Source organism: Gymnodraco acuticeps, unplaced genomic scaffold, assembly GCF_902827175.1.
Source record: "Gymnodraco acuticeps unplaced genomic scaffold, fGymAcu1.1, whole genome shotgun sequence".
Classification (NCBI taxonomy): Eukaryota; Metazoa; Chordata; class Actinopteri; order Perciformes; family Bathydraconidae; genus Gymnodraco; species Gymnodraco acuticeps.
In genome coordinates, this window is record NW_022990701.1 from 601,503 (window position 1) to 626,763 (window position 25,261).

The window sequence follows — 25,261 nt, forward strand, 5'->3', positions numbered from 1 at the left end:
TCATCATTATCAGAAAATGATCGTATAGGGCGTAGGCCTACACACGGAGCCGTTGGACCCCCCAGGCAGTGGCGTAGCTGTGGGTGGGCCCGGGTGGGCCTGGGCCCACCCACATGCACGTCTGGCCCACCCACAGCCAATCAGCGCTTCATAGCGCAGAGCCGGGAAGCCCAGAAGGAAGTGCCACAAACTGCGGTTCATCTAGTGGCCGACAGGGGATGGATGCAAAAAGGAGCAATTCCCATAGACCCCCATGTTAAATTGCCCAACTTTACAGCAGAAATAAACATGTTTCTAGCCTGGATCCAATAAAACGTATTCTGGATATAGTTAGATTCCACCTTCATGACAATGGAATAGGGAGTGAATTACCGTGAGTTTTTATAGTAAGTAAAGTAACTTTTGCCGTGAGTGAATGACGGAGGGGGCGGGGCAGTTTACACACACGCAGCTGCTACTGTACATGCAGCAACACACACACACGGAGGAGATGGCGGAGAGAACGCGCTCCGAGGTGGTTAAACTATAGCCGTGTCGATGTGGACAATACTCGTTACCAAAAGTGCAATAAGAGTTTAGCATGTAAGGGCGGTAACGCGAGCAATTTGTCTAAACATTTAGCAAAAGTGCTCCACATTCAGACGGAGAAATGCACCGGGTTCCACTGTCTCTCTAGTAGCTCTCTATCCCCATCCACGAGTAACGTTTCCACGTCAGGTGTTATGTATGCTAGCAGCAACACACAGAGTTAACTACATGATACAAACATGGGTTAATGATTAGAGGAAACTGAGTTAGTTATTTGGTTAAAGTTTCAGCTATTCTGTTCACAGTTCTGTCATCACATTATTTAATACGATTTGTTAAAACATTGTTGTTTCTTTTGATGTGAAATATTATGTATTTAATTGAAATAAAAAGCAATGTTAGTTTTCTTCACAATTTGTTTAGTTAGTTTACCTTATTTTTTCTCCAAAATAACTGATAAAAGTAATGTTAAAGGACCGGATCGATAAGACATAGAGATAGACATACTTTATTGTCATTTCAACAAGACACAGAGTGTACTATTAAAACGTACTGGCTTACAGGAACAGGATAATATAAAAACTTGATAAAATTGTACATATAAATAAATAATAGTGACGTGGTGCTGATAAAATTAAAGATAAAGTGTGCGTTTAAAATATAAAGACTTACTATACATATAAATAAAATAGACATATTATATAACAAGTGCTCTTTACACAGCGTAATGTAATCTCTGTGTTACTGGTCTACTTGCTGTTCAGCAGTCTGATGGCTTGGGGGAAAAGCTATTGCAGAATCTGGCTGTTTTGCTCTTAATGCTGCGGAACCTCTTGCCGGAGGGCAGCAGGGAGAACAGAGCATGGTGAGGATGAGTGGGGTCTTTCAAAATGTTCTGGGCTTTTGTCAGGCAGCGTTTCTGAGCGGTGTCTCTGATGGGAGGGAGAGAAACTCAGATGATCTTCTCTGCTGTCCTGACCACTCTCTGCAGAGACATCCAGTCTTTGGCGTTGCAGTCTCTCGACCAGATGGAGATGGTCAGCACGCTCTCTATGGTTCCTCTGTAGAACGTGGTGAGGATGGGAGGGGAGAGCTGTGCAGGAAGTGTAGGCGCTGCTGTGCCTTCTTAAATAGTGATGTTGTGTGAGTGGACCAGGTCAGACTGCTTGTGATATGCACCCCCAGGAACTTGGTGCTATCTGTAGTCTTCACTGCTGTGCCGTTGATGTGGAGTGGTGGGTGACAGTGCTTTTTGTTCCTGAAGTCGACAATCATCTCTTTTATTTTATCGACATTCAGGATCAGGTTGTTGGTGTTACACCAGTCTGTCAGATGTTTCACCTCCTCCCTGTAGGCCTGTTCGTTGTTGTCCCTGATGAGTCCCACCACTGTTGTATCGTCCGCGTACTTTGTGATGTGGTTGGTACTGAACCTGGAGCATAAACATAAGCGCTATCGATAAAAGTAGTAGTACCGTTAAAGCCTTAACGATACCCATCCCTATGTGGATGTCAGTTTTACACACATTCTGAGGCCGCCGTGCCTATGTTTTTGTTTTCACTGCAAATTTATGCTTATGTTCTATTAGTGCATTAAAAAATCATTAAAATCATTAATGAAGTTTCAGCTCAGACCCCACGCTTAATATGTCTCCCCCTGGCCCACCTACATTTCTCCAGGCCCACCCACACAATAATTCCTGGCTACGCCACTGCCCCCAGGGCGTTGCGTATGCCGTTCTATCCACCTTGGGACCCGTTATCGTTTCCGCAGTCGTTTAGTGCCGTATTCGGTCGTCCTCGTGTGGCCGAACGGTCTATATGACACTAAACAGTAACGCAAACGACCGTTTTCGTCCTCGTGTGGCCGGGGCATTAGCCTTAAGATAAAAGCAGCAACCACTGACCCTCTGTGAAGAGAACACCTGCCAAGTAAACAGTATCAGAGCTAATGTTGAGGAAACCTGGGGTGGGGCAAATGAAACAGGCAAAGCATCTGTGTAATTAGCCGAACTTAATAGTTGTTCTCGTGGGATCTTCCATTTTAAAAAAGGAAGATTTTGGCACTCAAAGGAAAAAATTAGTTTCATATGCATAGATGAATAAATGTGGATCTGCTAAAGATCACAGTAATGTTATGAATTATGTTTAGGGTGGATATTATATGTTACATTCAAATAGATCTAGCCTTACATTCAATTACGTTTGTTTATGATAAGGTTTAGATTTTCTATCGCTCTCTTTTGAAGTGTCGATTATTAATATTATTTGTTGTATGCCTAGTATCACACAGTAAGCAATGCATTTTGTATAAGTGATCAAATAATAATTAAGAAACCTTCCTTTTATTCAGATTTGCAATAGACTGTTTCACCTTTATGTTGTGGTTTCCAGCAGTCTTACTCCCAAAAATGTCAATATAACCAGTATTCCTGTTAGCTTTAAAAATGTGTTAAATGGTTAAAAAATATATAGGACAAAGTGTGTGAAAATGAAACTGTTCAGAAGTGTTGATGATAGTTTCACAAAGTTTCAAAATATAACCACAATTGTATGAATTCCAATACAGTATTCACCTTTAATTACATCTACTCCTCTGACTGTTTAATGCACGCAAAACAACCAATGATAAAAGCATTTCTTACTAATAACAAGTCAACTCAATTTTGGGAATTATTACTAATAGTCTGCGTCCTATTGGCAGTAACTTGCCTACTGAGGCCGAGAAATGCATGGCAACTTGCAGTATCTAAATGAAGCAAATATGTTGACAAATTGTAAAAATAAATCGCAATAGGACAGTGTGACTCAGGTGTCAGTGAATTAAGCTTGACAGCTGCTGTCGGGGTAGGCTACATTTTACGGAGCCCCCTAGGGCAATGATTCTCAAATGGGGGTACGCGGACCCCTGGGGGTACGTTGGGGTACTGCAGGGGGTACGTGAGATTAAAAAAAAAACGTTGATTAAAAAAATACATATAAATATATATAGGCTTTTTCTATCAAAAATGTTCGGGGTCGATCAGGGGGTACTTGGCTGAGAAAATGTTTCAAAGGGGGTACATTACTGAAAAAAGTTTGAGAAGCACTGCCCTAGGGGACATGGAGGAGAAAAAAAAAAATCTCGCAAAACGTTTCGTTTAGCTCAATGTACTTCCTGGTCAGTTCGGCTGCTACGGCAACACAGAAACCACAACAATGGAGTGGTTCATCGATTTTACTTTGAGCTTGGCCTTAAATATAAAGATATAACATCAGTGCTTGGCAATATGCACGGGTTTCACACATAGACTGTATATATAAAAGGTTTCACATAAGTGAAGACACCTCAAGAGAACACTCAGAGCGAGGGGACATGCACGTCCCTCTGAGCTGAGTTATTGACAGATTTGAATTTCGCGGATCAATAACTCATGAACATAACGTTGTAAAAATACAAACAACATGACTTTACAATCATAGCAAGGTAGACAACGAGCTACAGAGTCGTTTTTATCAGAACAGTTCGATACGCGCCGTCATCCGAGCTAAACATCAATAATTGGTCACAATCTGCAGCTTGAGGAGGGAGAGGAGTGCTTAGGGACCGTCTACAAACTGCAACGGGGTTTTGCGAGATCTCGCAAAAAGTATTGCGAGATCTCGCAAAACTTTTCAACATTCAAATCAACATTTTATTTTGTTCTTCTCCATGTCCCCTAGGGGGCTCCGTAACATTTGAATAAACAGGCTTATGCAAACTTATGCAACGCACATGCACACAAATAGGCCAATTAAGTATGTAAATACACTTTCTGTGTCATTATGTGCTTTTCACATTACTCTCATCATTATCCCGTTCCTCAGGGCTCGTGTCTCTTCTTGTTGTCACCACTAAGGCTTCCTATGCGAGTGCTGATTAAACTTTAATAAGCCTGGATGACATGTTGTGTTGTGGCAACGCGGATCCCTTTAGCTAGGTGGGCTGAGACGGTGCCAGCTGCTGGGTCTCTGGTGCCATCATAAGGGACTGTCACTTGAATAGCCCACTTACTCTGGAGGACTCCATCTGTGCTACACACCAACTTATCTAGGGAAAGCATTGGGAAAATATCTGTCATTGCAGAACTAATTGAATACAGATAAGACGTAAAGGAGTCTGATATGGGTTGGGGATACTGATCATGAGACGTACACGCATATGGTAAAGCAACGAGATATGCTTGATAGTGAAGTACTGTAGGAGGAGGACTGGAGTTAAAAGATGTCTGAATTCCAGAGCACAGCAAGTATTTATAGAATATAGAAGGAACACGGCAAGATGCTTTGATTGTAAGACAGGAAACACAGGTTCTGTTGAATCTAAGAGAATGAATACATGACATTTAATAGTAAAGCTCTGGAAGCTGCTCGACAACATCCAGTTATTAAAATCCTGGAGAAATTATACGTAGGTGACCCAAGGACAGAACACCTGTTATGTATGCCATGACACCGTTCTTGTCTTTGAGCACAGAGCACACCGCATGACATTAACCTCTTGGTGAGAATGAGGCTGACCAAAACATATACACAAAGTCTAATTACAATAATTGCCCATCACACGGGGAAAGGTCAACCATCTGTACAGTCGATCTCAAACACATCCCCGTTAGGACGTGAAACCCACGGGTGATCCAGCTCCCATGTGCGGATAAGTACGTGGAGAAAAGTGGAACAGGTGTGGTATTTAAAATCGATATCCGCTGGCATTATGAATATGGTAATACGCTCAGCATGGCGACGGGCAGGCAGGCGGCACATGCAGATGTAACTCCCAGAGGGGCCCAAAGCAAATTAGCTGTGCCTGCCCACTATACCGCAGTTTCATCTGGCTCTAGAAATAATAGCACAGCCCCCACTGTACCTCCAATCCATCACCCCCACTGTCTGCAGGTGGTGTCAGTGGGGAAAAAGGCAGAGGATAGGGTAATTTATTAGGCTGTGAGCGTAATAGGGGATTTCTCTGGAGTGACAAAGCTAATTAATGTACAGGGACTTAAATTGTCCGTCTTGCAGATGATCATTTAACCCTCTTCCCTTCTCATTGCCCTGCGTCCTCACCCGCTGCACAGTGTGATAACAACTCACTAGCTCCGAGCATACACTCTGAGAGGAGGGACGGAAGTAGGAAATGTGGGGGAGTGCGCACACAGATTTCACATGGGATTGCTCTCTTATTCCTGACTCCACAAAAAATAATTGTGGAAAAGCTCCAAAATGCTGCCTGCTGCTGCTCCGGTCTACATCAGGCGCTTCGAGCTCGACTAAAAAGAATCAGGCAATTTCCAAAAAGAGCTCTGACAAAGCCCCTCGCAGTGGGTATAGCACACACTCTTAATCACCTCTGCTCATCCTCTTCATGAATAGATATTACATAAAGGAGCCTGTGCCTTAGTCCTGTTTATATTTTGAATGTCCTTTACTTTGGATGTTGAGATGACATTAATAATTCACGTATATGCACTAACACATCACATGCCCACAAATAGCCTTAACAACACCCTGACACCCCTGATTGATTCAGTCATCAGCGAGGCTAACATACCGCTAACACAGTTGATGTTTGCACAAACAGGCGTCCCATTAGGACAAGTGGTGCTGAATGATAGAGTGAGTTATCGTCACATTACTGCCCTGGGAGATTGAGAGGCAGATGGTTTTGTTGCCAGTGTTTAATGAAGTGTTTTGAAAGCTGAGGAGGTCTTGACTGTTGCGCCAATGGGAGATGGAGAACGGGGGGTTAACAAGGGCATGGAGATGGAGACTTTTGCTCCACAACAGTTTGTGATGTCAGGCATCGTGCAATGAGAACCCAATAGATCAAGCTTTCATCGAAAACACACGCAGTAAAAATCTGCTATGAATGCTTAATTGGTAAAATAACATAATTTCACCCCTTATGGTGGGGGAGTTTGTTAAATGCCAATTCAGTCCCACCTTAATAAGCACTGAGCAGCACCCACCTCTTTGCGCTGTCAAGGAGGAGGAGATACACTATTTCACCTTGCGACTGATAATGCAGGGTTGTCAACTTGTCTTTTCGTGCTAAACATGGTAATTATGTTCTTCGCTCTTCCCTTTTGTCTCACAGGATGCTTCAGGGAAACAAAACAGAGGTACAGTGAGGTGTCATTTGTTGTTTCACTCCCACACCTGTCAGATGTCAACTCCAAACTATGACAGTGTTTTTTTTTTATAGTAGCGCATATTGAGGGTTTGCAATCAGGTCATTACTGCTGAAGCACATGTGTGGCTGTGTGCATGCATGATAACGTCTTGTCATATGTGTATTCTTGTAAGGATATACTGGTGTTTACATGTTATCCTTGGGAGTGTGTGTGTGTGTGTGTGTGTGTGTGTGTGTGTGTGTGTGTGTGTGTGTGTGTGTGTGTGTGTGTGTGTGTGTGTGTGTGTGTGTGTGTGTGTGTGTGTGTGTGTGTGTGTGTGTGTGTGTGTGTGTGTGTGTGTGTGAGAGTAATGGTGCATGTAAGCTGGTTCAGCATGTATCTTTTTGGTTGGAGGCGAAAGAGACAAGGCATTGTGAATTACGCTTTCATTCCTCTTTGTACGCCTCCATTTACTTATCCTCATGGGGAAGATGATGGTGTCGAGCTTGCATGCCAATGCAAATGCTTAGCAGAGCTGCATGCAGTGTCTGTCTGTCTGTTGGTGAGCAAAATGTTTTACACCTGGAGAGCCGGCTTTGTGGCATCACTGATATGGTTAATCTCTTCAGCATTCTCCTGTTTTGATGGGCACTCAGACATCTAGTTTGCCTCTGCCAGTGCTCGTTAGTGACAACAATCTCAGGCTGTATGGAATATGACTGCAGTAAAAAGCAAGCACACACACACACACACAAACACAGACACACGCACATGAAGACGAAGACACACACACATACGTACGTACGTACGAACAGACTTGTCGACAGTGTTTTCCAAACTTCAAACTGTGCAGAGCCACTAAATCTAATTCAGTGTTGTCCAAAATGAAGTAAGGCAGTCCTCTCCATGATAATTAATTACATTCTGAGGCAAACAAATTGTGATTTGAATTCCACCACACGGCAAGAAGCTAACATTTAATTGGAAACCTGTGGAAAGGATGCCACCAGACTTTAAAATCGATTTGCCGGATATCATTTGTGGAGACCCTTGACAATTAAGTTATCAACATGACATTGATCCCTGTCATCTTTTGTACAGTATGTGCTCATTTGTTTTTTAATCATTCAAAGGAATCATCTGGAAACACTTTGTTAATGGCATAAATAATGTTATTACCATATTAAATTGCAAAAATATGACACTGATGCATCCAAAAAAATGACACTCCAGTCAATCGAGTCATTAAGGATTATCGTGCATATAAAACCCTTCTATACAGGTACCTCCACCCTCTCTCTCAAACACACGCACACACACACACACACACACACACACACACACACACACACACACACACACACACACACACACACACACACACACACACACACACACACACACACACACACACACACACACACACACACACACACACACACACACACACACACACACACACACACACACACACACACACACACACACACAATGTTTTAGGGGCAACCACTGCAACAAGAAAGAAAAAATGCCAAAAACAAAACATCATTGGGACATGCATTTTGAAAAATGTAGGAAACTGTACAGGGAGAGAGAATCAATTGTAACAGCAGACAAGGTGTTTCAGAGTTTAACTGCACTGAGGAGAGAGAGGAGAAAGATTAGGAGACAGACAGTGAGCTCACCGGCAGCGGTCAGTCCTTCAGGGTTGGCACTCAGCTCCCTCATGTCCACCATGCAGTGTCCCAGTTGTTGGGTACCGTCCTCCATCTGTCCAGCTCTCCCTCCTCCACCTCCCCTCCTACCTCCACCACGAAACACTACAGTCCAGTCCAGTTCCCCGGCTCACACGCAGCCTGCCACGCAGAGAAGCTGTCACAAAGATAGCAATCCGCTCGCCTCGCTTTCCTGCTGCCTCACAGCGAGCTCCCCGGCAGCATTACAGATGCCTTTTGGAAACTAATACGGAAGAGAGGGACCGGCGAGGGACCTGGAGCAGCAGCAGTGGGAGGGGGAGGAAGGGAGAGAGATAGAGCAGGGGAGAGAGGGGAAGGAGGAGTGATGAGAGAGTGAGAATGAAAGAGAAAGCAGGACAGAATTGATGTTATGTGCGATACAGAGCTCTATAGATCAATCTTGGGGCTGTCAGTAGGGCACCTCGACCAGACTGCACAGCGCAACTCTGCCGCTGTCTCTCCCCCCTTATCCTCTCACTGCGCAGCCAGTGCTGCATCCAGACATGGCAGCAGGGGTCCCTCTGATTTCTGACATCCGTCTCCCTCCTTCTCTCACCACTCCACCACCCCTTCCTTTCCCTTTCCAGCATCAAAACAATTAACAAGCATCAGACTGCTGAGTCCACGCGCTGAGCTGGCAGCATGCAGCATGTGTTTCTCAAAGTTACATATGGTAGAGAGGAGGGGGGAAGAAGAGAGAGAATTCACTGCACAGTAACAGCTTTCAGTGCCGTGTAATGTAATTGCTGACTATTACTCAGAATGGCAACTTGACCACAGGGTTAAATCAACAGGTTCAACAGAGTAGACCACAATAGACGATGTGTTATTGAGACAAATGCTTCTGCATTGTGCACAGCTGGGCTGGACATCTGAAAATACTAACAAGTGAAGCGACTAGAGATTGTTGCTTTAATCAGCAATTATATATAATGAAGTGCAGAACAATCCTCTCTCTGTGTGTCTTCATCTCTTTGCCCTCCCCACCTCCCTCTCCTCTCATACTGTGAAGGTTATTGTTAGTTATTTGGCTACCAAGGCCATGATGCTACAGTAAGACTATCTAAAATCAATGTTAATTTATACCCTGCTGAACGGAGGGTGTTGTGGTTTGAGCTAAAGCTCGATAAAGACACAAAGGGCAGCAGCCGCAAACTCCTAAAGGATCTAAAGATCCACAAAATGCATTATGGAACATGTAGAATCGCCCCTCAGTGTACACACTGCAACATCTGACAGCAAACATGAAAACAAAGGAGGAAACTAGCAGATTTTTGTCTTTGAAAATAGGGGTTTTCTGTTTACTTGAGCTACAAAAAAATTCCTATCTCACATCATTTTTAGGAGCCATGCAAGAATACAAGAAATTGAAAATTACAAAACATAGGCTTGAGTATAAAAAAACACACTTAAATCATCACAATTTTGTAACTTATTGATGATAAAATGTCATTGTCTTTTATGTAACTCTGTCTACCTTCTGTGAAGCAGCCGTTCTCCATGTACAGAATAATAATAGACAATGAGCTGTTAAAGACCAATTAAAGTGAAGCATTGGGGTCTAAACATCTCGAAATCGAATATCTATTGTTGAATTGATTTAATCAACTACAAACAAATAAGTATTGAAACTATATATTACCTTGTTGTGTAATTATTCATTGAGGGGCCCTTTTTGTCAACTTGTACTGGTCCTACCAGCTAGTATTATCTGGGGGTTGTAGGAGATTGTGTCATATACCAGAATGAATTCAATATAACTACCAAATCAGGCTTTGTTCACCTGTTTACTAGTACAGTTCTGGGTGCAACAAGAAATGTGCTTACTGTCAGAAACCTCAAACAATATAATCAGCCTTTAAAACAGGACGGGTCAAGCCGTAAGAGCCCCAGGGGCCACGGTGAGCTCTTGGTTTCTTCTTCACTTTCTACTACTCTCTCCATCCTTATCCCTGTATCCCTCTAGTGCTACATTCTTCTTGTTTTCCACCCCCTTTACTCTGTAAAACCATCAAGATGAATGTTGTACTCATCGGTTTTAATGAAAATGTGGTGACACGCCCGTACACAAAAACACAATCGTTTGTGTGTTCGAACCAACACACACACGCACGACCACTGCAGACAGAGGCAAACCGGTCGGTGGAGTGATCCATTAACATTCTAATACGTTTCTTTTAAAGGCGACATGTGTTGTCTTATTAAAGCCTGACTGATAGAGGAGGCTGGAGAAAATCAATAGAGAATGCACTACAGATGGAAAATAGTACAAGAACACTGGGAAGAAAACAAACATGCCCTTTGTAGCTATTCGGCCCCAAAGCATAGACTGTATAAAGCCTGCGGAATAGATCCTCACATTTACCCATTGCAATAGCACTTGAGGCCCATTATAATTTGAGATACACAACTTCACAGCATTCACTGAAGAGAGCCAATAGCTTGATTCACTGTTGAGTCTGCCTCTGCCTGGGTAACACAGCTGTAGAGTAGAAAAAACTGCAGCCGCAAGACATCCCACGGTGTAAATAATACACACTGTGGCCAAAAAATAGCTTGGGGCACTCTGTGGGCTCACCTGAACCAGTGTCTTAAAACCCTGCTCATGAATCAATCAGTAATGATGTACATGTTTAATATCTCATGGACTTGTTGTTCTATATATGATGCATTCATCTTGCTTCTGAAAGCTGAATGTGGCAACCAAAAGGACAAAAAGGACAACATAAAAGTATTCACCTCCTGGTCTAGACAGCTACCCCTGCTGGGTGCCCTTTCTTTGATTGTAACTTGTTTGTTCCAGACATTTCTCAACCGGCAAATGAAGAAGACCCTTCACACCTCGGGTGACAGCACAAGCGAAAATAATGAAAATGTGCTGGACAAAAAGTGTAGACTGAGATCAAATGTATTACAATGTTTAGTAAAGATTTTCACTTTAATGTGGATACAAATCAATGAATGAAAAGTAGCAGCGTTAACAAACGTCTAATACAAAACTCTGAAGTGCTTTGAGTTGTTTCTACTGGGAAATACTTGCTAAATAATGAAACAATCCCTCTTTCGCAGACATCAATTCTCGAACATATATTAGATTTCTGATTGGAAATACTGCATGCATAAAAGGGCTTTCGGAGACAAAGCACTTCACAGTTTTGCCTCATTCAACAATAAACAGACATATTCACACACCAATAGACATGATAACAATTTCCTATTGGGAGTAACTTGGGGTGATACTAAGACACAAGTGAGCTGGGGATCAAACCGCCAACTTTGAAACTAATGGATGACCCCTCCTCTGAGCCACAGGCGCCCATTGAAACCCAAAGTGTTGAATCAAAGTGGAGATATATCGAATCCCACTGTAACAATTACAGCTAATGAAATGAACCGTCAGACTGAACAACTGACTGCGAACACGTCAAAATGTAAAATGTATGAAATAAAGGAAAAAGACAATGGGTTCACATTTTTTCATCTTAAAAAGGTTCCTGCTGAGCACACTGGCCACAAAGAAAGTATTTTAATGTAAATGGAGGGGGAAGTCCACAGTCATAATTTGTGTGAAAAAGGATAATTTGATCATTTCTGGGTAAAATGAGTCAAGGGGTTATCTTCCAAAGTGACTTTATAATTATTAAAGGGGACCTATCGTGCAAAATGCACTTTTTTATGTCTTTTATACATTAATATGTCTCCTCGGTGTATCAGGGAATTCACAAAGTGTCAGAAAACAAAACCCTCTCTCTTTTCCTTCGTACCCACATCTCTAAAAACGGGGGTACAACGGAGCTGATCCAGATTCGCGTCCGATATGACGTAATATCGGAAATGTGGGCTGGCTTTACAGAAACGTCGGTATCAGAAACATGCCACCGTGTTTTGGACGTAATATGGTCTGTGTTTACATTAGCAAGCATCGCTAACACTCAGAGGAGAGCTAACCTGTACTGGAGAGAGTATGTGTAATAAAGCAGGAAATAAAAAAAGGAACTCACCTTGTTCTAAACCCTGCAAGAGAAAAAGCATTTGAGCTCCATTCTGTTTCAAAAATAATCCTTGATGTGGTTTTGAATATGATATGGCGTTTCATCACAGCATTTAGCTGAATCTGCTGGTAGAATTATCCCGAATGAGCAGGCATAAGCTCCGCCCCCTCCTTTTTTTTTTTAAGCTTTATACTCAGAATCAGCATTTTAGTTACAAGGCTGAAATAGAGAGATATGAGGCATGGCTAGAATGGGTCATATGTTTGGTATTTTGAGCAAAACACTTCATAGACATGTTTTTTATATATTTGAGACCTATAATATATGCCTAAAAATAGCATTGGTAGGAGACCTCTAAAGTCTCGCTTTCGGTAACATTTCTGTCAAAAACAATATCCATGATGCAGTAAATTAAATGTTTAAATTAACAAAACTAACTTCAGCTTCTGTATTGATCCTACAAATGAGGGTTTGTGAGATTTATCCCATCACTGACATTGAAATTACATTACGTTGAAAGGTAGTAACTCTTTATGACCAGGAGAATAAATCATCGTGATCAACAGTCCTTTACAACAATCTGTTAACATTGTCATAATAAAAGACTTGTAAAATGTGTTTCTTTAAAAGTACTTGTAGTGTTCTATATCTGTCCTACATCGTACAAAGTGCATGTATGTACATTATCTGTACTCAGCAGTGTCATCTGGTTTAAGGGGACCAACAATCAATGCCTGTCAAGACCCACATGAATCCTCCTCACATTAAATATGTACTTACACCCTTGCACCCCCCACCCTTTCCTTTTCACTCATGTTCCCTTCAAAGAATGTGGAGAGATGAGGTTATTGATTTTTCATCAGGTGTTGTCATGTCAGTTTACAACATCCTGCTTTAGTACACCACTACTGGCATCCCAGTGGTTGACCACTCAGCAACTTTTAAAGGTCCCATGTCATGCTTTTCCGGTTATTACCCGTCCCCTTGTGTGTTATGAAGGATTGTATGCATGTAAACGGTCTGTAGAGTCAAAAACCCTGAAAAAACACCCTGTAGCGAGTAAAACTCTAACACAGAAAAGACCTCCCCAAAATGCCTCGCTGGAGATTTCTCATTTTCCAATGTTTTCTTCCTGGGTACTCTGACGTGGGGATACCCAGAGGCCGCACCCTCTGCCAGCCTTTCACGAAACAAAGCTTCCCAAACCTTTCAGCGATTCTTGCCGGATATGTTCAACGTAGGGCACTGAAGAACGATGCTGTTCCTACTTTGTTTGGACCAGCGGGAGATTCGGGTACACAACCTGTAAGTATTCATTGTTGTTTGTGTATTTATGATGTTTAAAACAAACAAGGTTTTTCGGGCTACTACGTTGGGATCGCGGAGAAATGCTCTCCGCAGACCCATGATCACAACGTTATAAACCTAATATTATTATAATGTTATAAATCTTACTCAATATCAAGCCACACTTATTGTTTTTACTTCGGCTGTGAGTGTTTGTGTGTGCTCAGGATGAGTTTCGCTTGTTCTCCTGTACACGGAAGCCTGTCTGCGATAACGAGCCTCTCAAAGTCGCGACCAATCAGAGCACACTGGGCTCACAGGGAGGGGGGGCAGGAGCTCCAACAAGCAGTTTAGGACAGAGAGTGAATACACATGCTATACAGAGATGCTGTATGAGAAACCAATGTGAGTTCGGAAAATTATATATATAAATCTATTCTAGTAGACCTCAACAATGGAATGATGATCAGTAGAAATGGCCATGACATGGGACCTTTAAAATGGGATTCACTCATTTGCTTGGGGATGTAACTTTTTTTTTACATCCAGACATGTTGTAACATGTATACCACAAACCCACCAAACAGAAAACACACATGTTTGCTATCCCGGTTCCAAAATGGTGGAACAAGCTTCCCACTGATATAGGGACAGCAGAAACTATTTACATCTTCAGTTGCCAACTGAAAATGCAACTGTTTCGCTTGTACTTTTAGCACAGCAAGAGTTTAACTAATGCTCCAGCACATACAATGGTCTGGCTTAATGAAGTGAATATGTTCGCACTTTTCTTTATGTAATGAATTTAAATCGTTATGGTTTGTTACACTTTTGTAAGTCATTTGCATAAAAGCGTAAACTTAATGCAATGTTGTTATGTGATGTTATGTTATCATTAAGGCCGTTTCTTAATGTCGAGTAAACATGCTGCAGAGCCACTATTTCAAGTATACTACGTTATCGAGTGGCGCCGAAGGACTGTTTAAATGGATGTTAAATGCCCAGCATTCGGCGCCACTCAATTACGTAGTATACTTGAAATAGTGGCTCTGCAGCATGTGTACTCGACATTGAGAAACGGCCTAAGTGTGCAAAAAAGTCTATTGGACTTATTGTATTGGTAGATACTAAAGGTTTGCATTCTTACATGGACATACTCCATTGAGGTATATGTACACAATTGTTTAAGTTTGCCCTAAATAAATACTTATGGCTATATGTAAAGAACATTAAAATGGTTGTATGTTGCTGTTCATTTACCCTTGTTGTACTTGCCATGAAGGGGCTTGTGTGAGTTAGTGATGGAAGTCAAATTCCATTCTTGATCTTTACAACAAAAACAACTTAGTGAAATGCATCGGAAGCTAGCATGAGGTTTAAGCAATCTCAGTTAGCCAAATAAAGTACTTGCCAAAGTTTGAAGTCTTTTGCTACTAAATTCCCTCTTTGTGTTTTCTCAGACGGTGCTTCGTTGCTGAGCTGCAGCAAAGAGAACACAAAGAGGGGCTTTTGCATAGAAAATAACCCACTTGATTTGACTAACTGTGCTCCTAGCCGATTACAGTGCTGCAGCAGAACTTAGAAATGCATTTTTGCACCCTCACTATGGGGCAAATAACAACAGGGGAGATGAATACATCTACCAATAGCTCTTTCAGTTTACTAGATGCCGCAGATTGCTGTTATTTTTTGTCTCAACATTGAAGCAGATGTTTCTAATCGAATAACCTACTTTTCCACCTTAGCCATGCTAACCCTATTTTTTATTTTTTTTAAAAACCCGGTGTTGCGCTTTCCCTTATTAGACAGGCACAACAAATTGTGTCTGATGATCCCAACCAAATTCTCCACCCAAAATTGTAGGTCTTGCCTTCTAGTGGGAGATTTAGGGTAACCAAGGTGTTACGAACACTCCTTCATGCCTCAACCATTTAGCTTCTCAACACTCCCATACATGTGTTGATGTTGGCCATAAGGGTTGTCCAATAGGTCGCCATTGCAGGTCTGTCTGTGTATTATGTTTAAGCAAACATGTACATTTAGGTCATGTGTCTTTATGTTATTTCATTCATCACCTACTATGTAGTATACATTATTTGTATGTTGTGTGAAACTGCAGGAAATAATCTAGAACAATAATCCCCACAGGGAAAATAAAGTGTATCGCATTGAATTGTGAACACATTGGCTCTTCAATCGTACTTTATAGATGCCACTTTGTGTGGGGGAGAAAACGAAGTGTTTTTTATTAACAACACAAACAGTTTGATGTTCACTTTAAGCTTATGCTGTGTTAACCAAACTCTCCACTTCAGAGTGCAGACTGTCATAGAGAAACGAGCGTACTCATTCAGCCTAGGCTATGCTAATTGGTGATTGCCAGATGTGGTTTGTTTACAACATTATCCTTTATAAAACTGCTGCAGAAAGAGTTGTACATTGATAGGTTTTCATTGCTTATAATCTTCTCCCTGACAAAGAAAAAAGAGGAGGACTCCAGGTAGGCTAGCAGTGGCTCTGACACAGTAGAAACCAAATGGCTTTGGGCAATCAATCTCCCCGGGAGGACCAGCTATGTTGAAAGTACAGGATAGATATGGATTAGCTGTATGTACCATGTTTCTGAATTACTTGGCTGTCAGACACACACAGACACACAACTGTGCCAACATTCGTGTTTTACTGGAGCTGTAAGAGTGTTTCCATTACCCAAGGCTGATTCTTTTGATATTTCTTTATCATCAGGATTGTTTCTCTTTGAGTAACATTATGTCCATTAGGAAAGTCCGATACTGATCCAACCCCCAACAGTTATCATTTCTCTGTATGGCCTATGTGCTGGAATTTTCTTTGATTAAAAAAACTGCAATCTTTGAACACAGAAAGCCAAAAAACTATTGTGAGGACTTTTGCCTGACTGATACAAGCAGCAAAGTGTTGAAGCCCTTATTTACTTTGAGTGGCACGGGCAAGCTTTCCTTTTCCTCGCTGAGATATCAACCTTAAGAAAATACTGGATATTAACTTGATATATAAAGTATATGGGGTTTTTCTAGAAAAATATAGGATGAGGGCACTAACGTCACCTCTGGCTAAATTACTGCCCTGCCCAATTTCCAGCGAAAATAATGCATTAGAACCAAGCGAAAATAATATGTCTTAAAGCTGCTGAGTCATTTATTGTACCTCAAACAACAAATACATCCAAAGTTATGGTTTCTTTACTTCCTCTACAGAAAAAAGCACAGTGAAAGAAACGATTTATTTTAGAATTCACAGTTTAAGTGTAAGCCTGCTGCCTGCCACCCGTCCACCGGCAGAACGACCAGACATCGATCCATACGTCTATGCCGTCTAACGGTCTATTTGACACGATTTTCATATTTTTGCAGTAATTATACAGTTTTTGACAGAACAGAAATATAGTTTTCTGGCATCAGGTTAAACATTTACTGGGAAAATCGGCATTTTGGTATGTGGGTGCGCACCGAAAGTAAGAGGGCCCTGTTACCCTTTTCAGAAAAAACCCTGATGTCATCATGCACTTGAATTAAAATGTCATGTTTTTGCTCTATTGTTTTTTTTCCTTCTTCAGGCTGTTTAAAAAAACAACCAAAAGAATATTATAACTTTACGTACAATATGAAAACAATCTTCACTACAGTATAAAGTAAAGAACTTTTATGTAATTGTTCTTCCACAAATCATAAATAACCAGCTTGACTATGATTGGCCAGGCAAAGGAGTCGAGATTGACAAACAAGAGGATTACATTTTAAGAGTGATGTTATAAAATCTCCCACTTGAATCCCCACAGTATAAATCTTTAGTTACACAACATAAACACTGTCACCCTGTAATGTGCACAGTATTAGGTCAGCCACAAAACATAAATCTAACACCTGCCCCTGAAAACTCTCTGCCTCTCTTACTCTACACACCACTAGCTCACGCTTTAACCAGTTTGAAGAAGCTACAGTCAGTTTGAATAAACACACCTCACTGTTATGCTTCTTTCAAACTGCCTCTTGGTACAGTATCAATTGCCGTAAAGGTCTAAAAAGGATTAAAGGACTGATCCATCTGCAAAACAATTTGATGAAGACAAATTCCTTCAATGCTAACAGATTCCAAATCTAGTCTTGTCGTTGTGTGTCAAAGGGAAAAGCAACATTGGTTAGAGCTTTGTAAGAAAGGTTTTATTTGGAAAGGTCAGGCCCCCTGCAGGACCGGGAGGGCGGAAGATGAGTGGAGAATTAAAGATATTGCACGTACAAACTGGTTTATTCCAGTTATTTGCTGTCATTCTCCATCTGAGTTATAATGCTGCATTGTGGGAGCCTCATACCAGGCCAGCAGGATGTCTGCCGAACAGAAACAAACACTATAAATACACCCAACCAAAAAAACAGCATAGCGTCAACACTGTCTGTTTTCACTGCATACTCTTACAGATTGAAAAGTAAAGGATGTGTTTCAATGCATGGCACCAATTCACGTTGGGACGTGCCAACTGTGAGCCGGTGCCAGCCGGGTGCTGAGGGCAGCCCCTGATCCCAAACTCGGTCAGCTGTGTACGCCTGCTGTCACTCTCCGACAGCTCCATGTGCTCCTGCTGTTTCTCCGGCCATCTCTTGGGGTAGGGCACGCCTCTCGCCGCAGCTAGCTCTCAGAAGCATAACAAAATGCAATCCAAATAAGCTGATGGGTAATTACAGACTGGCAGCAAGCAGGTTTGCCCCTGCTGGGCGACATGAGAATAAAACGGGTTATTCATTGAGTTCAGTCCTGAACTGTGAGTGCTAATGGTACTGATGGCAGATGGGCTGCTGTGTTTTGGATCCTCTTAATGGCATGCATAAGAGCACTAACATGCAGACTAACAGAAGTAGAAGTATCGCTCTGAAGCCCAAATTGAAATGTTAAATTCATATCTGGTGTGCATATAAAACATTTATAAAGCAATCGCTAATTCTAGCTTTTAACATTTACGAATACAATCACCTATAGCCAAGTTAGCTGGTGAGAAGCTGATGAAAAGGCTTGTAGTTTTTAGTTGTTACTCAAACACTGTGAGATGACATAATTACCCTAACCTTAAAATCCCTTTGCAAACGCAGGCCAGATATGCGTTTTGGCTGCGCTTCTCATTCAACTTGTGCTCATAATCTGCATGTAATTGGCATCTGATTTACAGAGGCAGAAGCTAATTATGCTGCGTCTATGATAGCCTTATAAGATTTATCTAAATGAACATGATCAGAGAAATAAATATAACTGTAAAAATGTGGTGCAGAAATAGATAAAAAAGTCAATTTTTAAATACTTGCTACAGTAGGGCTGTAATCAAACAGTAATTGTGACAAATAATGAATCGTGTCTATGAGTTACATTATTTAAAATGATTTATTTAACCGTTTGTAAAACTAATTAAGTGAATAATTCAACTTCTAAGGAAGGAAGATGCCAATAAAAAATTGCTTCTCCAAAATACATGCCACGGTGATTAAACGGAATTAAAGACTTCCTTGATAAAGTATGGGAGATTAACCAGGTTTATATATGTTCATTGAAACATAAACATATCCCCAACATTATAAATAAAAGCCATGACAAGATTGAAGAACATGTAAATGTCATAAATAATATTCCCAGTCCTGCAGATCCCTCTCCCAAATTATCCCGCGATGCCACATGTCGCTCAAGTCTCAGCCAATGACAAGAGGTCTACAGCCTTTTCATACAGAAAATCCCCCCCCCCCCCCAACATGCGTGACTTTCTATCATTTCCAGCAGGAAGGACAGATGAGCAGATTAGAAGAGGTCTGGGGTCAGTGTATGTTTTGGTCATTGGATTTTCTTTTCACAAATGGATATCTTTTCAAAAATGGATATCTTTTCATATATGTATAGTTGAAATCTCCAAACAATGTTGTCCATTTTAGACATAGGCCTATTATATTTACAGCCCTTAATAACATTCATTTTCTGGGCTCAATCTGTGTCTTGGCTGTTTTCGTTGAGAAAACAAATGGACCGTAGATACACGGATTGACCGTCCTCATCTGCGCTCTTATTTTGAAAGACAACTTCCGTTAGCAGAATATGAAAAAACTGGGTTTTTTTATGTTTCTGTTTTCTAGTGATTTTATTTTTTGTTTTGAGAAGTAGAAAATGAAAATCATCCCGTTTTTTAAGTTTAGTAAATCCATTTTTGACCATGATAAAGAAAAACGCCTTGTATTTCAATTTTGGTTTTTCAATTTGAAAACCAAATCAAATTCGTTTTTTGTTTTTGAATATCCATTTGTGAAAAGAAAATCCAATGACCAAAACATACACTGACCGTCTGGGCTGCTGAGACTCTGGGAGATCTGTGATATTGCTCTAACACTCAGGCAATCACTCAGCCATCACTCTTCACACTTAGCTGTCAAACTTTGAAATTAAAGTATAAACTCATAATGTCCCACTGCCTTGCACGGGCACTCAAACTGCCGGTCAGCTGGTAAAAGTAGTAGATAGTATTTTCTTCCTCCATATGGCTCAGCTTTCTAATTGAAAAAATATGCTCCTCCAATGGCAGCGCTTTATGAGTCTGCAGTGGATAAAATGCTATGAGGGAGTTTTCTTTACATAATATCCCAAAGGCTTATGAGGAAATGAGTTTGGTTGTCTCCCTATGATTTGAATATTACTCTGAATTCCTTTAATGGCCATTAAACTTTTCATTCCATTTACCACAAGCTAATGCAAACACATTTTAGTTAATCATCATCTCTTTATGTCACCCCCCAACAGCAATAAACAGGGAGTGCTAATAGAACCTTAGTGATTACTCACTTACACTAATGTCTGTACAACTTCACACACTTTAAACTGCATCTACAGTATGAGCGTTCACATGGAAACGCAGTTCTCATTCATAACACTCCGTTCGATGTCTCACTATGGGATGCGCCTCATCGCGGAGCAAACAGAAGCATCAATCTCATTACGCCAATCCTGATTGGCTGGTGATCTTGACGTCAGCGTCAGGGAATTCACCCCCTATAAATAGCTTGCGCCACGACGCATGCGTCATTCAAACACCTCTTCTCGCTTCAGAGCACATCTACTATAGCTAGCCGGACAAGCTTAACGGTCCACAGACTGAACCCAAATATAACCATTTCGGTCGACGGGCGCTCGCCGGCTACTCCTTCTGCTTCGCAAGAAGACGGTAATACTAACGCCAGTTAGTATTAAAATCGACCTCGCCGTTTCTTTCCCCGCAAAGTAAGGTAAGGTTTTGATTTTTCTCAAGCTAGCTACGCACCTGTTGCTAGCTAGCTTCCCCTTACTACCGACACCACGGTAGCGAGGACGCTTTTCTTTTTCTCTCTCACGGAGGAGAAAAGGATTAGAAGTATATTGACACACCAGTCAATATTCTTTGAGAACAAAGGACCCACACCGTCCCTTTTTCTCCGGATTAAGGACGGGTTGGTAACACTTTTTATCTCAACGACGTACCTGTTACGAGCGGGTTCTCTCCACGCCACGAGGCGAACAAGATGGACGCCTCTCCCCCTCACACCAGAGGAGTCAGGGACTCGGAGGCTCGGTCATGCGGCTGCGGGTTGAAGATAGCAGGCACAGACTCACACCAGGTCTGCTCGTCCTGCCTCGGGCTGGAACACGCCCAGGAGGCTATCGACAACCCCGGCTCGTGCGGGCATTGTGCCCTTTTCACCCGAAAGAGCCTCCACCGACGGCTAGCACACCAAGCTAGCTAGTTGGAACAGGACTCCCTCATGTCCACTGATTCGCCGTTTGGCAATCAAGACACGGGGGCGTCCGCCGCAGAGACTGAGGCCCTCACTGTGTCGGTCTGGGGCTCACTAACAGCGGCAGCTGCGGAACCGGGATCCCACGCCGTGTCAGGCCGGGACCCGGTGGCGGCAAGAGACGCGGGAACGGAGCCCCACGCCTCACCAGGCGGGAGCTCCGGGGGAGACCTCACCATGGTCTCGCCCGCAGAGGCTCGGCCTGCTCCGCATACTGCCGATGGAACTGCTGGTGGCAGCCCACCTCCTACCGAGGATGGGCCCGTCACCAAGCAGGAACCCCACGCTGCCAGCGAAGGTGGACCGTTTCCAGTCGACCATGACTGAACGGTCCTACAGAGCCGCAGCGTTGTCCGCCAGGGCTCTGAACGTTTCCTCACTGCTAACCGCATACCAAGCGGAGCTCTGTAAGGATATGTTGAGTAATCCTGGACCGGCCGTTCTGGATGAGTTGGCCACGGTCACAGACATTTGTCTCCGTGTCCAACGCTGCGCCGTCCAGGCCACGGGCAAAACAATGGGGATCATGGTGGTGCAGGAAAGAGCTAGATGGCTCAACCTCACCAACCTCCCAGACCGGGAAAAGGAGGATGTGCTTGACATGCCCATCGTTCCCGAGGGGATTTTCGGCTCCGCTCTTGCCTCCATGCAGAGGAGATGCGAGTCGAAAAAGAAGGAGGACGAGGCCCTCCACCTCTGCCTCCCTCGAAGGGCCCAGCCGCATACCTTTGCAGCGGTAGCCCTTCGTCCAAGCTGCTCCGAACCCTGCTCGGTTCAAAATACCGAAAACGCAGAGGTCGCAGTCCGCCCCGAGTCCCCAGCCCAGGCAGGGGACGAGGGCGAGCTGGCCTAGAAAATCTCAGGTTCCGGCTGCAGCCCAGGCGCAGCCAACCCAGAATTTCGGCCAGCAGTCGAGGAAGAAGAAGCGAGCGGCGTGACAGCCCCTCCTTCTCCCCTCTGTGACAGAGCTGGAAGTCTACGGTTCCCCAGCTCTAAATGTGTTCCCGCCGCCTCGAGAGATGCCTGAACACCATCCTCAAGTCCGCGTAAACACATGTCACACACTTATTGATTTTTATGTCATAAAACATTTTCTGCTGACGCATCCAGGCTTCGAGCCAAGGGCGCAGCTCGAAAAAATGAAAAGAAAAACAATAAAAACAATAAACAGTTCGTCAACTGTTCCCCTTCTGAGAGCAGCTACGGCCTCTCTCAAAGGGCGGACAATTGACGGGTCTGTGAAGGCACCACCGTCACGCGCATGCGCAGTGCCGGCTGGGGCTGTAAAGGCACCACCGTCACGCGCATGCGCAGTGCCGGCTGGGGTCGTGAAGGCACCACCGTCACGCACATGCGCAGTGCCGGCTGGGGTCGTGAAGGCACCACCGTCACGCACATGCGCAGTGCCGGCTGGAGCTGTAAAGGCACCACCGTCACGCGCATGCGCAGTGCCGGCTGGGGTCGTGAAGGCACCACCGTCACGCGCATGCGCAGTGCCGGCTGGAGCTGTAAAGGCACCACCGTCACGCGCATGCGCAGTGCCGGCTGGTGTTGTGAAGGCACCACCGTCACGCGCATGCGCAGTGCCGGCTGGAGCCGTAAGGGCACCACCGCCACGCGCATGCGCAGTGTCGGTGGGGATTGTCGAAATGGGGCACCACAGTGCTCAGACACTGGAGGGCCCCATAACACAACAAATAGAGACTCAGAGGGGAAGAGACGTGACATCTCAGCTGGCTCTAAGGAGCATACAGCGGGAGATGCTCACGACATCTGCTTGGGTTTCTCAAGACAGTTACACGGAGCTACAGACTCCAAGTCACCGTCACCCCCCCTCGCTTCTCGGGCATTCTGCATTCGCAGGCCCGAGGAGAGTCAGCCCATATTCTGGAGAAAGAGATTCTCTCACTCCTAGAAAAGAGGGCTATATCTATTGTACCCGCCGAGCAGAGTCAGGGCGGCTTCTATTCCAAGTACTTCCTCGTTCCCAAACGGGGAGGGAACGGAATTCGGCCAATACTTGATTTGAGGGCTCTGAACAAATATCTAAAAAGATATAAGTTCAGAATGCTCACTCACACATCTCTGCTGCGGCTCGTGCGACAAGACGACTGGTTTACATCAGTCGACCTGAAAGATGCGTATTTTCACATCCCAGTATATTACCCACACAGGAAATATCTGAGATTCGCATTTCAGGGGATCTGTTATGAATACAGAGTACTCCCCTTCGGTCTGTCTCTCAGTCCAAGGGTGTTTGTACGATGTACGGAAGCCGCGATAGCCCCGTTAAGACAACAGGGTATTCGCCTGGCGACCTACCTGGACGACTGGCTGCTTCTCGCACAGTCGGAGCAGGAGGCTGTTACGCAGACAAATGTCCTCGTAAAGCACCTGCTCAACCTGGGTTTCATAATAAACACAGAGAAGAGCATGTTGTGCCCCGCGCAGACTATACTCTTCCTGGGTTTACACCTGAACTCGGTGCCCTTTTCAGATCGCTTGTCAGCGGATAGAGTGAAAGCTTTCAGAGCTTGTCTCGCTCTTTTCCAGCTGCACAAACATGTTCTCTTCAGATCATGCCTGCGATTGCTGGGGCTCATGGCATCAGCCATCCTGGTCGTACGACTGGGACGCTTACACATGAGGGAGTTTCAGCGCTGGGTGGCCGCCCTAAAACTAAACCATGGCGCACGGAGAGTTATGGTTACTGTGAAATGCGTAATGGCACTGCGCCACTGGCTGAACCCGACTTTTCTAGTACGAGGTGTGCCTATGGGTGCTGTCCTTTCACGGAAAGTGGTCACCACGGACGCATGTCTGACAGGTTGGGGAGGTATTTATGAAGGTCGCCCGGTGAGGGGTCTCTGGAGCAGAGACCTCCAGCGGGCTCACATAAATTACCTGGAGCTTTTAGCGGTGTTTCTCACCCTAAAACGCTTTCTGCCTTTCCTCAGGGGACATCACGTCCTCGTGAGGACAGACAATACGACCACAATATCGTATATTAACTGCCAAGGGGGTTTGCGTTCTCTCCAGTTACACACACTGGCGCGCAAACTGATCCTATGGAGCGGTAGACGTCTCCTCTCTCTGAGAGCGACGCACGTACCGGGAGTGATGAACCTCGGGGCAGATCTACTGTCCAGAGGTATACCACTTTATGCAGACTGGACTCTACATCCAAGGATGGTGAGCCAGCTGTGGGTGCGTTACGGCAGAGCCGCGGTGGATCTGTTCGCATCGAAAGACAACGCTCAATGTCAGCTGTTATTTTCGATGCGCGATCTAAATGCACCGTTAGGCGTGGATGCACTCGTGCACGATTGGCCCCCGGGCCTTCTGTACGCGTTCCCACCCCTGGCTCTGATACCCCCAACTCTGGCCAGAGGGAGAGAGCAACACCACACACTTATCCTGATAGCTCCGCACTGGCCAGCTATATACTGGCCAGCGGAGATATATCAGCTGCTGTGCGGGCAGCCATGACAGCTCCCACTACGCAGGGACATACTGTCCCAAGCGGGGGGGGCAATCTTTCACCCACACCCAGAGCGCTTGGCTCTATGGGCCTGGCCCGTGAGTGGTACAATCTGAATACAGTGTGACATGAAGCTGACACTGGCAGCTGCCAAGCGAGCCAGTGGCACTCATGCGCTATCTGTACAGTCTTCATGCACTCAGTTCGCCCCAGGGCAAACAGAGTGTGGTTGAAGCCCAACCCTACCTTTATCTTAAGGCGGTTGGTTCAGGTACCACATT

At 44.0% G+C, this 25,261-nt stretch overlaps 1 protein-coding gene across 3 annotated transcripts in view; it reads right to left on the reverse strand.

The window, feature by feature from the left end:
* inpp4b (inositol polyphosphate-4-phosphatase type II B) overlaps nt 1-25,261 on the reverse strand; it is a 318,245-nt gene that overhangs the window by 171,751 nt on the left and 121,233 nt on the right. Inside the window, exon 4 of one of the 3 annotated variants that reach the window (XM_034231259.1) lies at nt 8,341-8,645. The exons of 1 other annotated variant lie outside the window; for it this stretch is intronic. In XM_034231259.1, coding sequence (XP_034087150.1) covers nt 8,341-8,425 — 85 coding nt within the window. In that variant the 5' untranslated portion in view covers nt 8,426-8,645. Of the gene's footprint in view, nt 1-8,340; nt 8,646-25,261 lie in introns of those variants that run through there. One more of the 3 variants, XM_034231260.1, reaches the window with a different exon arrangement.